At 42.7% G+C, this 21,569-nt stretch overlaps 1 protein-coding gene across 1 annotated transcript in view; it reads right to left on the reverse strand.

Annotated features, from left to right (window-relative positions):
- KCNH8 (potassium voltage-gated channel subfamily H member 8) overlaps positions 1-21,569 on the reverse strand; it is a 718,195-nt gene that overhangs the window by 76,312 nt on the left and 620,314 nt on the right. The window contains exon 12 of the mRNA XM_075315296.1: positions 7,461-7,789. Within this exon, the coding sequence (XP_075171411.1) occupies positions 7,461-7,789 (329 nt within the window). The remainder of the gene's footprint in view (positions 1-7,460; positions 7,790-21,569) is intronic.

Below are 21,569 nucleotides of genomic sequence, written 5' to 3' on the forward strand. Positions count from 1 at the left end.
CCGCATACTTTCTTTGGTGAAGAAGAACCCGTTCACAACATCAACTGAAGTCCAGAACACTCTCAGTGAAGTAGGTGTATCTGTCTCTAAGTCAACAGTAAAGAGAAGACTCCATGAAAGTAAATACAAAGGGTTCACATCTAGATGCAAACCATTCATCAATTCCAAAAATAGACAGGCCAGAGTTAAATTTGCTGAAAAACACCTCATGAAGCCAGCTCATTTCTGGAAAAGTATTCTATGGACAGATGAGACCAAGATCAACCTGTACCAGAATAATGGGAAGAAAAAAGTTTGGAGAAGAAAGGGAACGGCACATGATCCAAGGCACACCACATCCTCTGTAAAACATGGTGGAGGCAACGTGATGGCATGGGCATGCATGGCTTTCAATGGCACTGGGTCACTTGTGTTTATTGATGACATAACAGCAGACAAGAGTTGCCAGATGAATTCTGAAGTGTACCAGGATATACTTTCAGCCCAGATTCAGCCAATTCCGCAAAGTTGATCGGACGGCGCTTCATAGTACAGATGGACAATGACCCCAAGCATACAGCCAAAGCTACCCAGGAGTTCATGAGTGCAAAAAAGTGGAACATTCTGCAATGGCCAAGTCAATCACCAGATCTTAACCCAATTGAGCATGCATTTCACTTGCTCAAATCCAGAATTAAGACGGAAAGACCCACAAACAAGCAAGACCTGAAGGCTGCGGCTGTAAAGGCCTGGCAAAGCATTAAGAATGAGGAAACCCAGCGTTTGGTGATGTCCATGGGTTCCAGACTTAAGGCAGTGATTGCCTCCAAAGGATTCGCAACAAAATATTGAAAATAAAAATATTTTGTTTGGGTTTGGTTTATTTGTCCAATTACTTTTGACCTCCTAAAATGTGGAGTGTTTGTAAAGAAATGTGTACAATTCCTACAATTTCTATCAGATATTTTTGTTCAAACCTTCAAATTAAACGTTACAATCTGCACTTGAATTCTGTTGTAGAGGTTTCATTTCAAATCCAATGTGGTGGCATGCAGAGCCCAACTCGCGAAAATTGTGTCACTGTCCAAATATTTCTGGACCTAACTGTATAGCCGCTTCCATGTTGCAAAAAAGGCACTTGTGGATAGAGACCAGCCCAGGTCCCAGCATGTGGAGCAAGCTCTACACATACCAGGACTATATCAGAACTGATCCTCCCAGTGCCAAACAGCAACCATTGATAAAGGCGGACCAGATCCAAGAATGGTGCTTAATTAGCATTGCCTGTGGAAAGGGGTGAGGTAACTGAATCTGAACAGCTACCATGCTACCATGCCATGCTGTTTGGCACTGGGAGGATCAGTTCTGATATAGTCCTGGTATGGTGCAGAGCTTGCTCCACATGCTGGGACCTGGGCTGGTCTCTATCCACAAGTGCCTTTTTTGCAACATAGAAGCGGTTATATACAGGTTACAGGTATGTGTGCTCTATTATGGTTCTGCTTTTAACTTTATCTAGGAGGCCGCATGGCACATGAAATACAGAATGTAGAGTAGGACCCCCCTATTGAGATTTGCCGTGACGTTGGCAGGGGTGGCTCAAAAAATTGATCAATTATTTGCTAAAAATCTCATTTTTTTTATTGTAGTACAGTTGGAATAAATCTGTGAATTTTCACTTTTTATATGATGCATGCCAATTTCAGATCGTGCTGGCTCCCCTCTCTCTCTGTTTGGTCGTAGTTATGCTACAAATTCTGGTGGCCGGTCACCACCATGCCATGCACGCCTGATTTTGGTTTGCTATGTATTCCTCCTGTTGGTAGCTGTTCAGATTCAGTTACCTCACCCCTTTCACAGGCAATGCTAATTAAGCACCATCTTGGATCTGGTCTGCCTTTATCAATGGTTGCTGTTTGGCACTGGGAGGATCAGTTCTGATATAGTCCTGGTATGGTGCAGAGCTTGCTCCACATGCTGGGACCTGGGCTGGTCTCTATCCACAAGTGCCTTTTTTGCAACATAGAAGCGGTTATATACAGGTTACAGGTACGTGTGCTCTATTATGGTTCTGCTTTTAACTTTATCTAGGAGGCCGCATGGCACATGAAATACAGAATGTAGAGTAGGACCCCCCTATTGAGATTTGCCGTGACGTTGGCAGGGGTGGCTCAAAAAATTGATCAATTATTTGCTAAAAATCTCATTTTTTTTTATTGTAGTACAGTTGGAATAAATCTGTGAATTTTCACTTTTTATATGATGCATGCCAATTTCAGATCGTGCTGGTTCCCCTCTCTCTCTGATTGGTCGTAGTTATGCTACAAATTCTGGTGGCCGGTCACCACCATGCCATGCACGCCTGATTTTGGTGTGCTATGTATTTCTCCTGTTGGTAGCTGTTCAGATTCAGTTACCTCACCCCTTTCCACAGGCAATGCTAATTAAGCACCATCTTGGATCTGGTCTGCCTTTATCAATGGTTGCTGTTTGGCACTGGGAGGATCAGTTCTGATATAGTCCTGGTATGGTGCAGAGCTTGCTCCACATGCTGGGACCTGGGCTGGTCTCTATCCACAAGTGCCTTTTTTGCAACATAGAAGCGGTTATATACAGGTTACAGGTATGTGTGCTCTATTATGGTTCTGCTTTTAACTTTATCTAGGAGGCCGCATGGCACATGAAATACAGAATGTAGAGTAGGACCCCCCTATTGAGATTTGCCGTGACGTTGGCAGGGGTGGCTCAAAAAATTGATCAATTATTTGCTAAAAATCTCATTTTTTTTATTGTAGTACAGTTGGAATAAATCTGTGAATTTTCACTTTTTATATGATGCATGCCAATTTCAGATCGTGCTGGCTCCCCTCTCTCATTCAGAATAAATAGACCTTCTATTTATAGACAACTTTCATATTAAAGAGTCTGCTGACAGGCATGGGAAGCAATGTGGAAGGTCTGATCCCCTTCTCCCCTGCCTTTGCTGCAGGAGGAAGAAAGCAATGGTGCCATCTAGGCTGGTCCATGCCACACCAACGGAGAGGCAGAAAAAGCATGGTTCAATCAATCCACTTCACTTGCTTCTCCAGTGAAAATTTTGTACAAGAGAAGAGGAGGAGGTATCAGCAGTAGTGATGGGCGATCTTGATCTGTAAAGATCGGGGATTGTGTACACGATCCCAATCACAAGCTTTCCTGGAAAGCTCATGTTACATATCGGGTCCAGATCGGGTCCAGGGGCTGTAAAAAAAAAGCACATTATTAAAAAACATTGTCATTATACTTACAGGTCCCGCGACGCATCCTGCAGACCCGCTCAACCGCTCCTGCTTCCGAGTCACATCATTGCTGTGTCACCGGTAACCAGCAGTGACTTAAAGGACCTTCAATGACGTCATCGCATGTGACCAGTGTGGTGTGAATGTTGATTGGCTTACAGGCTCATCACATGACTATGACATCATATATATAAAAAGCTCTGGCAAAAATTGGGAGACCATTGCAACATTTTCAGTTTTTCAAATTTTTCTCTTTATAGGTATATTTTGAGTAAAATGTAAATTGTTCTTTTATAGTATAAACTAGTATTTTCAATAAAGAAATACAAAATTTATTGCTTGGAAATTTGTAGGCATGTTGTCAGAAGTTTATGGAATAAAAGAACAATTTACATTTTACTCAGAAATACACCTATGAAGAAAAAAAAAACAAAAAAACTGAAAATTTTGCAGTGGTCTCCAATAAAGGGCTAAAAAAAGACACCATACAGAGAAAAAATACTTTATTAGAAATAAATACACAGACACACTTAGGGACTCCATCTCTATTACTCCCACTCACCTCTCCACGAACCTGGTCGTCTGTCTTCTGTCACCGATCTAGCTCTGCTTTATCAGAAAGCACGGTGGGAAAAAGAATGCTCCCTGCTCCATGTGCTGTCTAATCACTCAATGAGTGAGCAGAGACTGCGGGTTGGTAAGCGGTGACATCACCGCTGCCACCGTTGCCATAGTAACATAAGAAATGGGTTACTATAGCAGCTATCACCTCCCTGGCGCCGCTATTCACCGGCTGTGGCATTACAATGTGTGGCAGCCAATCCCTGCATGTGGGCTAACTCTCTAAAGAGCGACAACATGCAGAGAGGGGGAGTCGAGCATGTGCCCGAGCATCTCGTCGCTACTCAGCACTCGCCGAGTATCCCAACTACAGAGATGCTCTGGCGAGCACTAAGTACTGGTGAGCATGCTCACCCATCCATATCCACTGACAGTAGAGGACCTTGCATGATGTCATTACCATGTGACCAGTCTGTAACCAACGAAAAAATACAAAATTCACACCTGACTGGTCAACATGCTATGACGTCACGGAAGGTTCTTTAGTCAGTGCTGGTTAATGGGCGGCACAGTGATGATCAGACTCGGAAGCAGAAGCGTCGGGAGACAGAGTCGGCAGGACACGTCGCAGGATAAGTAAGTATTATGACAATGTTTATTATTAACTATATTCTTTATTTTACAGACCCTCCGCCCCATCCCATAACTGTAAAGCCCAAGATCGGTGATCGGATGCAATGACGACCATCGGGGGATCGCCCATCACTAATCAGCCGTAAGAATGCGAGGGCAGGGTATTGTAACTATACATTTTAAATCAGAGGCAGACATACAGTATCTTTGGTGCAATGTAGGCAGCCACAAAGGGGCCAAACAGGTAAGGGGGCCCATTTCCATATCCAAAGCAAGTGAAATGTGCATTTTATTGAACTACTTGGACTGCAAAGGGCCTATATATTGTTCTTTCACATGGAACCATTAATTACTGACTTACAAATCTCCTCCCACATTATTCGAGGTAAAAAAATGACCATAATGATACCAAATCTCTCCTTTAAGGGGGCGGTTCATTCGGCATCACAGCGGCGTCACTAAGCGGCCGCCCAATAGCAGAGGAGGGGCGGAGATGAGCGGCCGGAACATGCCGCCCACCTCCTTCCTTCCTCATTGCTGGTGGACGCAGGTAAGGAGATGTTCGTCGTTCCTGCGGTGTCACACATAGCGATGTGTGATGCCGCAGGAACGATGAACAACCAGCGGCATGCACCACTAAAGATATTATGAAAAGGAGCGACATGTCAATGATCAACGATTTTTGATATTTTTGCGATCGTTGATCGTCGCTCCTTTTAGTCACACACAACGATATCGCTAACAGCGCCGGATGTGTGTCACGAACACCGTGACCCCGACAATATATCGTTAGCGATATCGTTGTGTGTAAAGTACCCTTTAGTTACTTTCCCCTGTTTATTGAGAGCCAGTTTAGAGAAAATAGCTAAAGTGAAAGCTTTTAATAATGGACCTGCTGCAGAAGTGCTTACCTTTACCTTTTTTCAAATTACATTAAGAATTCAAGTTGTTTACGATACAAATTTAGTACATTATCACACTATGCTAGCAAAACTCTCCATTGCAATTCACATTATAACTAAGTGGCCATGTACAGCATAAAAATCTCCCAACAGAACACCACAAAATGATGTATTTTTTTTTTAAAAAAGCTGGTCATATTACTCATCTTTCAATATATCAAGCAAAGATGAAACTTTAAGGATGGACAAATCTTTACTTTAACATGTTAAAACATGTGTATTTGAGAAGCCACTTATCTGAACATCATCTTTTGAATGTTTGGCCCTTATTACTTTAGAGTGGATCCATCTTTTGTGGATGCATTTACTAATTAAAAATATGTAGAATTACACTTTTTCTACTTTTGAACCCTCAAAAGAATTTAAACACCCATATGGTCCTCCCTTTACTCTGCATTAATGTTCTAAAATTTTAAAGGACTTCACTGGTACTATTTAATTTTTTTACTATAGGCCTAAAAAAACAAAATAAATGAAAAAAGCAAGAAAATAATTAAATAAAACAAAACTAATTTTAAAAATGCATTGCAAAACTGCAAGTCCAAATTGCTGTTTCTAACCACACCCCTGTCGAAAACAAAATGTGTCCAATATATTGAAAATAATTACGTAAAGAACACAATTTAATTTTTTTAGTGGTCCTTTGTTGTCTTAAAAAAATATACAAAACAACACCACATATTCCCTAATTTTCTTTCCATTTTTCCCAATATGAGCAAAAAAGGAAAATAATGTAAAAATGACATAAACATTAAGCCACAAGTATTATGAAAACAGAATAATTAAAAATAGTTTGAGGGTAGTTAACAGTGCATGTAATCCCCACACATAAAAACAAACATTTCTGAACTGGATAGGATACGTATGGCAGTATAGTTAGCTTGTCCAAGGTAGATAATATTAAAGGTTACAAATATACAACGAAGATCTTAACTGTAGCTTTTTAGTGAAACTTTTACAAACTGACTGTATTGTAAGTCTGACAATAATAAAAAAAAACAATAGATAATCTTAATGTGATTATGCTATGATCTTATTCATTTCCGTTGGGTAAGGATGAATCTGCTAAAATCTGAATTTCACATATTGACGTGAATTTTATTTGCATTAAATGTATTCAATGTGTATGAAAATGCCACTAAAATACATTTATTATCTTCTAAGATCTCTCCAGATCCCAGAGCATAATAAATTATGTTAAAAAATGAAAAAAAAAATATTATACCCCCTCTTTTTTCCTAGTGCGCCAGCTCAACAGCCTATCTTTCCCTGGTTTGAGCCCTTCCTCTAGATTTGGTCTTCTCTGTCTTCAGTTTTTGGCACTGACTAGTCCTTCTGTGACGTTCTGACATGTCCTGTTAGGACTAGCAGGCATGAGGCCTAGTCTTCTTCATGAGATGCCATGATGTTGCTTGAAGTTTAGCCAATGCCAGAGGTGCAGAAGAGTGAAGATGGAAAAGAAGACAGGAGCAGGAGAGATAGAGCTAGCTAGTGAAGAAACAGATAAGGAGCTGTGACCCCATGATTGATGAGGGACAAGGTGAGTACTTTGTTTATTATTCATTGTTTAACCCCTTCACAAGCCCAACAAGAATCAAGTCAAGTTGTGGCTGACCTGTATTTTGTTGGATTCAAAAATTGCAAAAATTAAAGCTCAGAATTTTTGCTAAATTCTAAGCAAATTCAATTTTCTGTGAATTAATATACACATTTCTACTTTTGAGTAAATCACACTGATAGCAAAAGAAATATAAAAATTGCTTTACAATTTTAATAAAATATGGCAAAATGTGTACATTCGTTTCCTTCCGAGATTTTGATTGATTTTTACTTTTCAGATATTGAACTACAAGAATACAGTAAAAAAAAATTCAATTGTTTACTTGGTATAAAAGAGTATTTGTATTTTTTGGGGAATTATTTCAAAGAAACATCAGAATAAGAATAGAAATGCAATGATCACAATTTTTCTCCTAACTCATGCTTTTTTTCCATAAAGCTTTACCTCACAATAAATAAATTCTAAATAAACAAACATAATGCAAACCTGGGACTTAAATCTGGTGGTCCAAGACTTGTGACCTTTGGGAGATTAAGCATTAGATTCTTATCTCGTCGTCTATTAAGGTGGGATTCATTATCCTGCCTTGAGTATGGATTAGAAGATTTCATTGGTGATTTAAATGGAACATTCCCCGAGAATGGCTTCAGATTGATCCCGAGAGAGCTGTTTGCGGATTTTCTATATTTAGATGTTGTATTCCTTGTGCGTATTGTAGACGGAGATGAAGGCTCTTCATCCCCTGTGTCCTCATCTTCATCTTCAACAATAGATGATAGTCTTTTATTTACGCTTCCATTTCCCCTAAGCTCCGTCTGAAAGAAACAACATTTTTTTATGTTACACATTTACTCATAAATTATTTGTTCAACTTTTTGATAACTTTAAATTTAAAAGATTTTATGCATTGTTGTATAATCCAAATAATCGTCCACTAGACAACTAGTAAACATAATGAAATACTAAGAAACCAACATATATATATTGTTTAAAGGTTTGGTTTTATGCTTCTTCTATACTCTAAATAATCACCATCTAGAAAACACAATGAAGAAATAGGAGACCAACGTATATAAAAAACAAATATGTATATTTAGGGAAAGTAAAGAAAAAAAAGAAATAAGGAAATCCTGTTTAAATTATTGATAAAAGCTTTGGCCTGCTAAGAAAAAGGGTGACTGGCTTTAGAGTATTTTGCTGAATTTGTAGGATTTCTTGCTTCTGAGCAGGGAAATCCCTCTGCCAGGAGAAAGGACTATGATTGTGTTAAATGTGAACACAGGAGATGATTATGGGTATCTTGCTTTATGCTGGATATAGCTTTATAAAAAACAATGTAAGATGGATTTCTGTTTATTATGGAGCATCCTGTGGAGGAGAAAAAACCTAGAAGGATAAAGAAAAAACATGTAGCAGATTTCTCATCAGTATGTTGAATAAGATTACCACTCAGCAGGTAAACCACAGGCCTAGGCAGTAATCAAATCAGGTCTGAATCAGTTTAAATCTTTCACAGATATTTTGCATGTACTCAATATTATTGCATTTTGTCCCATTTTGTTCTGTGAAATGAGGCAAAACAGGAATGTGCATTGATTTCTAAATAAAGCTATATGCAGGTATTATGAATTGAAGAATTGGAGAACAGATGAGACGGACAGATTAATCTCTCCATCTTCTCCATTGCCTGTCTCAGCCTATATCAGACTGCACTTGGATGACATCCGAGTGCAGTCCGATGTTTCATGTGCAACCATACAAGTCTGAATTGTGGAGGCACTCGCAGCATGCTGCAATTGTTTTCTAATGCTTAATCGGCATGAGAAAAAAATTGCTGGTCTGCTCTGCCTCATTGACTAATATTGGTCCGAGTGCAATGCGAGATTCTCTCGCAGAGCACCTTTCTGATTTATATGCTGATGTGAGCGAGGACTAGGGCTACATTCACACATTTAGTAGCGAAAAAAAACAGGAGAACAAAGAGTATAAGATGCAGGTATATTTATTTAAATATGAAATAGTAAATTGAATGTCAAAGTATCTAGAACAATCTTTATCAAAATTTACATGTATAGGACTGGAAGGACTGGACAGAGAAAATAAGTAAATGCAAATGATTTTATAAAAATGGCAACAATATTTTTACATAGTATGGGGTCAGCAAGTGGCAAGGTAGTTATATAAAAATAGTGACTAAGTGTAAATCAAATCCTACATATATTACTATTAAAGTGCATGTGCATACATGATCACTAAATACCAAGATCAACTATAAAAATCCTATACAGCAATGAAATCATAGAGGCAGTGGTGGTTCAGTATATATCACCTTAGCACATTAGCTATAAAGTGCCTGTGCAATTTCCAACCCAAGCCAACCACACATCCTCACTTAGGAAATGATTATATACAATCCCCCTCTACCCACAGCATAACAAGATACCCCAAAGTACGTTTCACTTTCTTTGTTTTAGGTATGTCAAATAGTAGATACAGCTTCCTCATGAGGGATACATCTGTGTTCTGTATGATCTGGGAGTTTTTATATATCCTGGTAGCATACTCATTAGTGGCCGCAGCTGTAAATGTGGCGCCGGCATGCATTTGTCCAGAGAGTCCTATCAAGCTGCTTGTGCAGCGCACACACATATCAATAAGACCAGAGACAGCTACGTCGGGAATTCGAGTGACTCGGCGCATGTGGGGGTTCCGTGACGCGTCACTCAGGAAACCACACATGCCTACCCACCCAAAGGGGACTACAGATACTGCAACTGATCTGGCAATTAGTGGTATGCGCACGCACCACGGTCGACAAGGACTATCTAGAAAGAGACTGGTAAATATCCCCTGAGGAAGTTGTCTCTACTATTTGGCATACCCAAAACAAAGAAAGCGAAATGTACGTTGGTGTATCTTGTTAATCTATGGGTAGAGGTAGCTTGTATAAGATAATTTCCTAAGCGATGTTTGAGGCTGTGTTGTTGGCTTGGGTTGGAAATTGCACAGGCACTTTATAGCTAATGTAGTAAGGTGCTGATATATACTGAACCAACACTGCCTCTATAATTTCATTGCTGTATAGGATTTCTATAGTTGATCTTAGTATTTACTGTAGTGATAGTGTATGCACATGCACTTTAATAGTAATATGTGTAGGATATGATTTACACCTAGTCACTATCTATATATATATATAATTGCCTTATTCTGTCTGTCTGTCTGTCTTGCTCCAAAATGACATGATTACAGTGACAATCGTCACATTGGCCGCTCGGCTCGGCCCACCAACGTCCCCCGCACGCATTGGCCCGCTCGGCTCAGCCCGGCTACGTCCCCGCACGCATTGGCCCGCTCGGCTCGGCCCGGCCACGCCCCCTGCATGCATTGACCCGCTCGGCCATGCCCCCCCACACACTGTGCCCACTCGGCCATGCCACCCGCACACTGTGCCTGCTCGGCCTCGCCCCCCCCGCACACTTTGCCCGCATCATCCAATAAGAGAAGCAACCTTGTACAACCAATCCGATAAGGGCACAGTATATCCTAAGGGAAGGCTAAGGCTATAAAAAGGGACTTCTTGGAGTCACCAGGGGTTGATGGATGTTGCATGATCAAGTCTAAGCTCTTAGGAGCTGGCTAGGGGATCAGAACAAGGATGCCTTGTGGACTCGGTCTAGGGACTTTGGCTCCGACTAGAGGATCACTTGGCTACATGGCTTCAATCTAGGGACTCCGATTCTGATTGGAGACCGTACCACAGTCTAGGGATTTCAACTCCGGCTGCTAGGATTATATCATATCATCATACCAGAGACTACTTAAGGAAAAAACCCAGGTTGGGACAATTTGGTCACCTGGCTACAGAATTTGCTGTGCTCGGTAAGCTTCCTACGCTTTCCACTATTCTTTTCTCAGAGTAGCTGGCCCTGGAAACCCCGATGCACGAACAATCTAATCCCTAGTGAGCCAGTGGAAGGGTCAGACTCTGTTGCCTGTTACATTTGTGTGTTTTGCTGGTTATGTGTTATGTGCCGATAATTGTTTGGGGATCCAATAAAGTCTTAATATTGTGATTCCCTCACCCTGTGTTGTCTGAGTAGTGTTCCGCCCACGGTTAAGGAGGTCGGGTGTTCAGTTGGGATGAGCCATGGGCCACACTGTCTTTCTAAAGGCGGCCGGGCCAGCGGACGAGAGCACCCACTGACCCCCGTGTCTCCACAGGGTTGTCTATATAGTGCAGAATAGCCCGGTGTATGCTGGTTTGCTAATCTCTCAATGGTATTAGAGTATTAACTTTTGAGGCTGGGCTACAATTCCCTAGTCTCACTCCTTCCTAATCGCAGAGGTTAATACACCATAATGTTTTCAGCGTCCCTGCTAAACGTCGGCTATCCCTGTAAATCCTATACTTAGTGTGCCAAATAATTACCCATAGCCCAGAAAGCTGCAGTTTGTGCTGAAGTCAGAGATATTCAATCACACATTGTGCAGAGTCAGTATTATGGATATTGCTAGAAATAATGGTGTTGGTCATAAAACGGTTCCCAGATGGGACAGCCTATACACAAAATCCCATATAGGGACCAATGAAAATGTCTAGGAATAATTAATAGGCAATTCTAATTAATCCAAATGACCAACCAATTTATTGTGGACCCATAGGTAAATAAATCCCAATATGGGTAAACTTATCTTGCTGGAGAATAAACTCCCAGAAGAATCCCGACACGTTTCCCCCACTTTTTCTGGGGTTCATCAGGTATGTTACCACAATGTGAAGATTCACTATACTTTAGGCCATCTTATATTCTAGCGTCCTATCATGGATCCGTGAGGAAATTAAAAAAAATGAGCGTTCTCTTGGACAATACAGAGAGGATTTCAGCAAGCCCACCCTGTAAGTACGGGGCTGAAAGGGATCAACCCTTGGCGGAGGTAGCGGTCCTGCAGCTGGGTTGTTGCCCTCCTACAGCCGCCTCACATATCCTGGTGTACTGGCTTGTCTCCTAGTAGCACCTCCATCCTCTGGACACTATGCTGACAGACACAGCAAACCTTCTTGCCCCAGCTCGCATTGATGTGCCATCCTGGATGAGCTGCACTACCTGTACCACTTGTGTGGGTTGTAGAGTCCGTCTCATGCTACCATGAGTGTGAAAGCACAACCAACATTCAAAAGTGACCAAAACATCAGCCAAAAAGGATTGGTACTGAGATGTTGTATGTGGTTCCCACCTGCAGAAACACTCCTTTAGGCTACTTTCACACATCAGTTTTTTTACAACAGGCACAATCCAGAAAAAAACTGATAAAACGGATCCAGCGCCGGATCTGTTTTATCCCCATTGATTTGTATTAGCTCTGGATTGTGCCTGATGGCCTTGCATTGCATCCGGCTTTTGCCGGATCCGTCGTAATTGGCTAATGCTGCGGCCGGATGGAATGTCTTTTGCAACGTTTTTTGTCTCTTCCCGGCCGCTTCCCAAGTCTTGAAATCCCCAAGGTTTGTGGGACAAATGTCTGGATCTGACAATTCTTTCACTGCTTCTGCTTTCTCCACGTCCTCTAAGGCCTCCATCTGCGCCCTCAACCTCTCCCTTAATGTAACACATTCCAACAGTGCAGAGAGAATCCCACCACCTCTGTGCAGCACATATTTGTATATGCTCTGACAAAGGACATCTTGTCTGAAACGCGTTGCATTTCTAATTGCTCTTACTATTTTGGATCAAGTCCTGTACTTTGGATTTTAATTTTTGGAATAAAAGAAATTGATTTTTTGCATTTGGAAGCTGGAGATCTTGCTTCTAAAACAGGGAGGTGTTCCTATACAGGTGAGCTGGTTAAAACCCTTTCTTCACTATTTCTGTACAGCACAGCCAGGGCTCAACGCAATCAGGCAGTGCTGAAAATAATATGCATTGGACAAGACAGTCACACAGCTGCAGCATTGTGGTCCTCTACCAAGGCTGAGTTTGATCAATGGTTGTTTCGAATGAACCTGGGGCCAGGGAAAGCCATGTGTGATAAAGGTGCAAACCTGATGGTGGCCTTACATATGGTTCATATGGTACATATGGTTGACATCACATATGTGCCTTGCATTCCTCGTCCTCTCAACCTGGTTGCACAGCAATTTCTAGACCACTTTCCTAACCCGGATGTGCTGCTGCAGCAGGCACAGCCATTGTGTGCTCACTTTTAAAAAGGAAATGCCAGGCTATATCCTGTGTGTTGCATGGACCATACCTGACTACTGTGCAAATACACTATGTGGAAATGGGGGGAAGTTATGCCACTGTCCTGCCGTCTTCCTGAATTTTTTTACAGAAATAATGTAAGCTACATTAGTCAAAATTTGAAGGTTTTTTTAAGGGGTACACTATGCCACTAAATCCAAAGCATATCAACATAAAACCTTTTATTTTCCCCAAAGCGTGATGATCATAATTAGAGAACAGCAATGACTGCAGCACAGAGAAAGATTATAACTAAATTTTCTGAAAGTAACAGCAGTCACCAGTCAGTAGGAAGTGTACAGGCCTTTGTTTTGAATGACTTCAACTAATCTGATATAAGCTTAATATACTGCGAGTTTACTCATGTTAGGATATAATCACATAGGACTGCACAATGACCTTAACCCCTTCACAACCATGGACAGAAAGATCCGTCATGGTGCCCTGGGCCTTAAAGACCAAGGACGGATCTTTCCGTCATGGCGAATCGCGGCACCAGAGCCCCCGGTGACTGCGATTGGTTAACACAAACCGCAGATTCGGGGAGGAGGGGACCTGTACCTGACCTCAGGAGGGGTGGTGCCTCCTCCCCAGACCTACGGAGGCTGTGATTGGCTGACGAACGCCGCTCAACAAATCACAGCCACTGTAATGTTCCAGCCATTTAAAGTGACTGAAACAATGAAATCCAGCCATGGTCAGTGCAGCTGTAGCACTGGCCATTGGCTGGAGCTGGGTGACCTCACTGGATCACCCTCCCCCAGCTCCAGTAGCTCTGATTGGAGAGATCGGCCTTGTGACAGATCTCTCCAATCACAGTGGACCTGTTGCCGGTGACCGCCCCCATCAGCTTCACTTGTTGGTCCCTGCAGCACGCACAGTGAGTGTATACAGTGCAATGGCAGGGCGACAAGCTACGGTCACATGCTGTTATGTGACCGGAGCATGGGACCCGGAAGTTGCCGTGCTGCCATTGCACTGTATGAAACCGTCGAAAAGCCTCCTGATCCGCTGCTGCCGCACTCCATCTGCCACAGTGCCACCGCTCCCCCCGATCTGCTGCCCACCCCCTCACCTCCGTGATGTGCTGCCAGCCCCCTCTCCTCCGTTATGTGCTGCCCGGCCCCTCCCCCTCATGATCGGCTGCCCGCCCCCTCTCCTCCATTATGTGCTGCGCGCTCCCTCTCCTCCGTTATGTGCTGCCCGGCCCCTCCCCCCTCGCGATCGGCTGCCCGCCCCCTCTCCTCCGTTATGTGCTGCTTGCCCCCTCCCCTCCGTGATGTGCTGCCCACTCCCCCCCACCTCTCAATCCCATGATCGGCTACCTGCCCCCTCCCATGTCACCCCCGTGATGTGTGCTCCCACCCCTGTCAGCCCCGTGATGTGTGCTCCCTCTCCTCTCACCCCGTGATGTGTGCTCCCTCCCCTGTCACCCCTGTGATCTGTGGTCCCTCCCCTGTCACCTCCGTGATGTGCGCTTCCTCCTCTGTCACCCCCGTGATGTGCGCTCCCTGACCTGTAACCCCCGTCATGTGCGCTCCCTCACCTGTCACCCCCGTGATGTGCGCTCCCTCACCTGTAACCCCCGTGATGTGCGCTCCCTCACCTGTCATCCCCCGTGATGTGCGCTCCCTCACCTGTCACCCCCCGTCATGTGCGCTCCCTCACCTGTCACCCCCGTGATGTGTGCTCCCTCCCCTGTCACCCCTGTGATGTGTGCTCCCTCTCCTGTCACCCCATGATGTGTGCTCCCTCCCCTGTCACCCCCGTGATCTGTGCTCCCTCCCCTGTCACCCCCGTGATGTGTGCTCCCTCCCCTGTCACCCCTGTGATCTGTGCTCCCTCCCCTGTCACCGCCGTGATGTGCGCTCCCTCACCTGTCACCCCCGTGATGTGCGCTCCCTCACCTGTCACCCCCGTCATGTGCGCTCCCTCACCTGTCACCCCCGTGATGTGTGCTCCCTCCCCTGTCACCCCTGTGATATGTGCTCCCTCCCCTGTCACCGCCGTGATGTGCGCTCCCTCACCTGTCACCCCCATGATGTGCGCTCCCTCACCTGTCACCCCCGTCATGTGCGCTCCCTCACCTGTCACCCCCGTGATGTGTGCTCCCTCCCCTGTCACTCCTGTGATCTGTGCTCCCTCCCCTGTCACCTCCGTGATGTGCACTCCCTCCCCTGTCACCCCCGTGATGTGCGCTCCCTGACCTGTAACCCCCGTCATGTGCGCTCCCTCACCTGTCACCCCCGTGATGTGCGCTCCCTCACCTGTCACCCCCGTGATGTGCACTCCCTCACCTGTCACCCCGTCATGTGCGCTCCCTCACCTGTCACCCCCGTCATTTGCGCTCCCTCACCTGTCACCCCCGTGATGTGCACTCCCTCACCTGTCACCCCCGTGATGTGCACTCCCTCACCTGTCACCCTCGTGATGTGCGATCCCTCACCTGTCACCCCCGTGATGTGTGCTCCCTCACCTGTAACCCCCGTGATCTGTGCTCCCTCACCTGTCACCCCCGTGATCTGCTGTCCGCTCTCCCTCCACCTCTCACCCCCATGATCTGTGCTGCGCTCCCTCTCCCACCTCTCACCCTACCCGATCTGCTGCCTCCTTCATCTCCTGTGATCCTGCTGCCTAGATCCATCCTGTAGGGTAACTATCCCCAATCTCACCTCCCACTCCCCTTCCCTCCCATCCCCCCATCCCCCCTTCACCCCATCCTCTGCCGCTCCTGCATCCACTGCGCCCTCTCCCATCCGCCCCCACCCTATCCCAGCCACCACCGTCTCACATTCACAGATGCTCCCTTTATATGCGGCTGCCCCCCCCATCTGCTGCTTCCCCATCTGCTGCCCCCATCTGCTGCTCCCCCCATCTGCTGCCTGCCCCCCATCTGCCGCTGTTCTGATCCATCCTGTAAGTATTGTTCGTGGCTCTTTTCTAACTATCCCCAATCGCATCTCCCACTCCCTCTCCCCCCCTCCTCCCCCACCTGCTTGCCGCTGATCAGCTACGTGATTGGCTGATCAGGTACGTAATTGTTGCTCTAGTTTTTGTTTTTTTTGTGCACTCCAAATAAAAAAAAAAACAACAAAACTTAAACAATTAGGTACCTGATCAGCAGGCGTCCTGCAGTCGTACTCGACTTTGGACAGGACTTCTTTTTTCCATCCCACCTAGTCCCCCCCTTTTTTGCAGAACATTTGTGCGTGCGCCCTGTTTTTTTTTTCTATGCGATGGGGGTCTAGTTTCCAAAATGGGGTCACATGTGGGGGAGCGCCACTGTTTCGGCACCTCAGGGGGTCTCCAAACACAACATGGAATACGCTAATTATCCCAAACAATTTTGCGTTTGAAATGTCAAATGATGCTCCTTGCATTCTGAGCCCTGCTGTGCGCCCAAACATTTGATTTCCACCACATATGAGGTGTCTGTGTACTCAGGAGGAATTGCACCATACATTTTATGGTGCAATTTTTCCTGATACCCTTGTGAAAAAAAAGCTACCTGGTTGAAGTAACAATTTTGTGGTAAAAAATTTTTTTTTTATTTTCACAGCTCAACTCTATTAACTTTTGTGAAGCCCCCAGAGGTTCAAAGTGCTCAATAAACATCTAGATAAATTCCATGAGGGGTCTAGCTTCCAAAATGGGGTCACATGTGTGGGAGCTCTACTGTTTCGGCACCTCAGGGGCTCTCCAAATACAACATGGAATACGCTAATTATCCCAGACAATTTTGCGTTTGAAACGTCAACTGACGCTCCTTGCATTCTGAGCTCTGCTGTGCGCCCAAACATTTGATTTCCAACACATATGAGGTATCTGTGTACTCAAGAGAAACTGCACAATACATTTTATGGTGCAATTTTTCCTGATACTCTTGTGAAAAAAAAAACTACCTGGTTGAAGTAACAATTTTGTGGTAAAAAATTTTTTTTTTATTTTCACGGCTCAACTCTATTAACTTTTGTGAAGCCCCCAGAGGTTCAAAGTGCTCAATAAACATCTAGATAAATTCCATGAGGGGTCTAGTTTCCAAAATGGGGTCACATGTGGGGGAGCTCCACTGTTTCGGCACCTCAGGGGCTCTCCAAATGCAACATGGTGCGGCTAATGATTCCAGCTAATTTTCTGTTCAGAAAGTCAAATGACGCTCCTTCCCTTCCGAGTCCTGCCGTTCGCCCAAACAGTGGTTTTTCGCCACATATGAGGTATCTGCGTGCTCAGAAGAAATTGCCCAACAAATTTTGGTGGTTCATTTAATCCTACTACCCTTGTGGATATGCAATATTTGAGGCTAAATTAACATTTTTGCTGCAAAAAGTAAAATGTTCATTTTTTCCTTCCACATTGCTTTAGTTACTGTGAAGCACCTGAAGGGTTAATAACCTTCTTGAATGTGGTTTTGAGTAGCCTGAGGGGTGCCGTTTTTGGAATGGGGTCACTTTTGGGTGTTTTGTGTCATTTAGACCTTTCAAAATCGCTTCAAATGTGATGTGGTCCCTAAAAAAAGTGGCTTTGTAAATTTTGTTGTAAAAATGAGATATTGCTCATAAACTTTGAACCCCTATAACTTCCTTAATTTTTTTTTTTTTCCTAAAATTGTTCTGATGTAAAGTAGACATGTGTAAAATGTTATTTATTATTTTGTGTCATATGTCTCGTTGGTTTTAGAGCATAAAAATTAAAAGTTTGAAAATTACAAAATTTTTGCAAAATTTCTGTTTTTTTTTCACAAAGAAACGCAAAAAATATCGGCCTAAATTTACCACTAACATGAAGCCCAATATGTCACGAGAAAACAGTATCAGAATCACTGGGATCCGTTGAAGCGTTCCAGAGTTATAACCTCATAAAGTGACACTGGTAGTGACATTGGTCAAAATTGCAAAAAATGTCCTGGTCTTTAGGGTCAAAATAGGCTTGGGGCTGAATGGGTTAAAATTTAGAAAATTGTGTTCTGTTCTCTAATTTTGATCTTCAGTGTCTATTCACTGTAGTGTGCAACTCTGGGGTTTGCATCTATCTGTAATTTTTATTCCTTTAAGGACCTGGTCTTTATTTTGTATATATCTTGAAGACAAGTAAGTAGATTATGTTTTTCTAAGCTTGTATAGTTCTTTTTTTTATCAAAGTGGTCGCAGCAGTTGAAAAATTTGTAGTTAAAAATCAGATTTTTAGGGAAGAACTGTAACTAAAAAACTGCTATTATGCTTTTAATTTTTTTTTTCTTTACGACATTTATTATTCAGTTTAATTAATATATTTTGTGATATATTGGATAGAAGGACATGGTAATACAAATATGCAATTTGTTTCTTATTTCTTTATTTTTAATAAAGAATATGATAGAGCAATTTAAATGTTTATATTTTTATATATTTTTTAAGTTTTTACTTTTTTTTATTGTGATTGTTATATAATCAAAATTATGTTCTCCTATGAAGCCCAGACAGCGATGGCAACCTAATAGCACACAATCATGACATAATTGACAGCAACACTCCAGCTTTTTAGTATTGCACTGCTGATGCTTTAAATCTAAATCCTTTGACCTCTGTCTTATACTCATCTTTCAGTGGCTTTATCTTCTATCACCACTGCTTCTGTCAGTCTTCAGTGAATTGTAACCTTGCCCAGTGTTTCATGGAGTCTGCTGAAGATCACAAACCAATACAACCTTATGAGAGCCTCATTCTGACCTGGTTCTGGTTCTCATACAGTTGTATTGAGCATTTGTGACCTAAATACTGGCTTCCGTCCAGTCAGAACTTACAGTCACAACATGGCACCACGAGACAAGAGCGGCGCTGAAAAAGCATGAAAACGCTAGAGGGTGAGTATAATACCAGGGGCGGGGGACTTAGATTTAAAGCACTAGTCCAGCTCTTAAAAAGAAATAATGGAGTTGTGGTTTACATTTTTAAAGAACAGTGATCGGAGCAAGCTCTGCTCACTGCTGTTACCGGTTCTAAAACACAGCCTGCAATTGCCTTGCATGTTTTGGGCTTATCTCCTGAGCTTGATTGATACATGGGAACTTAACATAGGACAGATTTGTCAGGTTAAAAGGGATTCAAATTATTTATATCCATTACATTTTGTTTTTAAAAAAAAAAACCTTAGAATTTTTTTTAAAAAATATATCTGTTAGAATTTCAACATAAATGAAGTGGAAATACAAACTAAAGAACAAGAAGAAATGATCAGAAAAGTATTTTAAATTATACAAAAATTCACTCAAAAGATTATAAAAATTTAATAAAACTTTAGTACATTCCATTCAAGCAAATAAAAGGTATTTTGACTAGAACTCAACTCTGCCTTCCACACTCTGGCAAGGCTAATTATATCCTTCTAGTTTGTGGATATAACAGTTAAAACAAAATCCTACCCTCAATACCCCAAAAATGTTCTCCATACTATGATCGTTTCCCCTGTACAGAAACAATAAGTTCCCAACTTGTTATGCAAGAGAACATTTTATAAGCTTAATAAGAATAATATAAGTAATGTCTTCAATTTTGAGAACACGTTATCCAGCACAACGTTATTGTAGCCTATATAAAACTTATTCATAACAATGAGTGACGCACAAGGTTCCCGGTTGAATGAGACACTAGCAACCTCTTAGTTTGCTGATATTATTCCACTAGACTAAAAAGGGTCAAACATATAACAGTTCTCTTGGATATGTTCCCAGAAATGAAATGAGAATCCATTAATAATTGCTATCTGATTATATCACTACATTTCACTGAGGCTACTGCATGGCTACACCTGAAAAATGTGAAGTCTTTTTCAGCTAAACAGGTAATAACCATGTTAAGTAATACTTGCCAATTTGTTATTTTTTGTACAAACTTACTCATTATAAAAAGGAATCATATCTATAAACACTGCAGCTTTTCTACTCACTCAGCTGCGTATTGAGGTAGTTACAGGTAACGGTTTCAGTAAAACGTCCGGGCTGGTTTATTTACACTCCCCAAACGGCTCAGGATAAGAATTTAAAAATTTAAAAACAGTGTTTTCCATCAGAAAACATAAATCAAATAGTCCATACCATAGTGTGGGTTTGCCATCTCAGATTAATGTCCAGATCTTATTTCTTAGCAAGAGAAAACAACATTGGAGGTCTGTACACCTTCACACACAGACCCTGAATGAGACAACGGGTCTCCATTTTATTTGCTTTACCATGCCCCAGAGTGTACATATGCGAGTAGCCAGTCCCAACAATCTCTCTGACTGCACGTAAACCCACCCCCCCCCCGACAAGCCCTATAAACTCACTCAGCACTATATGGGCTGGAGCCTGTTTCCAGGCTTAGATCACTGAAGCTACAAACCTTGATGACACATTTCTCCTCTCGAGGACCTGTCTGGTAGCCATCTTACAACAAAAACATATTCCAAAATTACTGGTTTATGGCAATCAATGATATCTATTCAGTCTTAACTTCTATGAATAATAAGAGATTGTCACAGCACTTCTGTGAGGGTATGGGTGCTCAGGTAGGGTCCAAGTCCATATGAAGAAAAATAAGCCCCAGGCACTCCAATTGATGTGAAAAAAGAATAAATTTTATTGCAACTTCAAACAGTTCAAAGTTTTGGTCACTGATTGGACCTTCTTCAAGAACCTGTCTTCTGATGGTTGAAAAGCGAACAAAGGAAGTTCAAGTATGGATAAGAAACCAGGTGGCAAGTTGACCTGTTATAAAAAGGTTTTGAATGGAAATTCACTTGTAGCAATCGGTGTGTGAATCAGTAACCAGTAATGATGAGGATTGCTCCAGAAAGGGCAGAAAAGACATGTGCGGTATCCACCGCTTGTAATACACTGCTAGTGGAGAGCGCTCTCCACTAGCAGTGTATACCATGTGATTTTCTCTCTCTCTTCCTGGTAACGGCAACCTTAGTCACCACACTCAAAAAGCGGTGGATACCGCATGTTATACTCTTGCCCATTCGGTGACGTCAGCCAGATTACCTTATCTTTATTACAAGCGGTGAATACCGCACATCTCTTTTCTGCCCTTTCTGGAGCAATCATCATTACTGGTTACTGATTAACACACAGTTTGCTATAAGTGAATTTCCATTCAAAACCTTTTTATAACAGGTTCACTTCCCACCTGGTTTCTTATCCATACTTGAACTTCCTTTGTTCGCTTTTCAACCATCATAAGACAGGTTCTTGAAGAAGGTCCAATCAGCGACCGAAACGTTGAACTGTTTGAACTTGCAATAAAATTTATTATTTTTTCACATCAATTGGAGTGCCTGGTGCTTATTTTTCTTTTTAACTTGTATGAATGACCAATTCATAGGGAATATTAAACTG

This window comes from Anomaloglossus baeobatrachus, chromosome 6 (genome assembly GCF_048569485.1).
Source record: "Anomaloglossus baeobatrachus isolate aAnoBae1 chromosome 6, aAnoBae1.hap1, whole genome shotgun sequence".
NCBI classification, from domain to species: Eukaryota; Metazoa; Chordata; class Amphibia; order Anura; family Aromobatidae; genus Anomaloglossus; species Anomaloglossus baeobatrachus.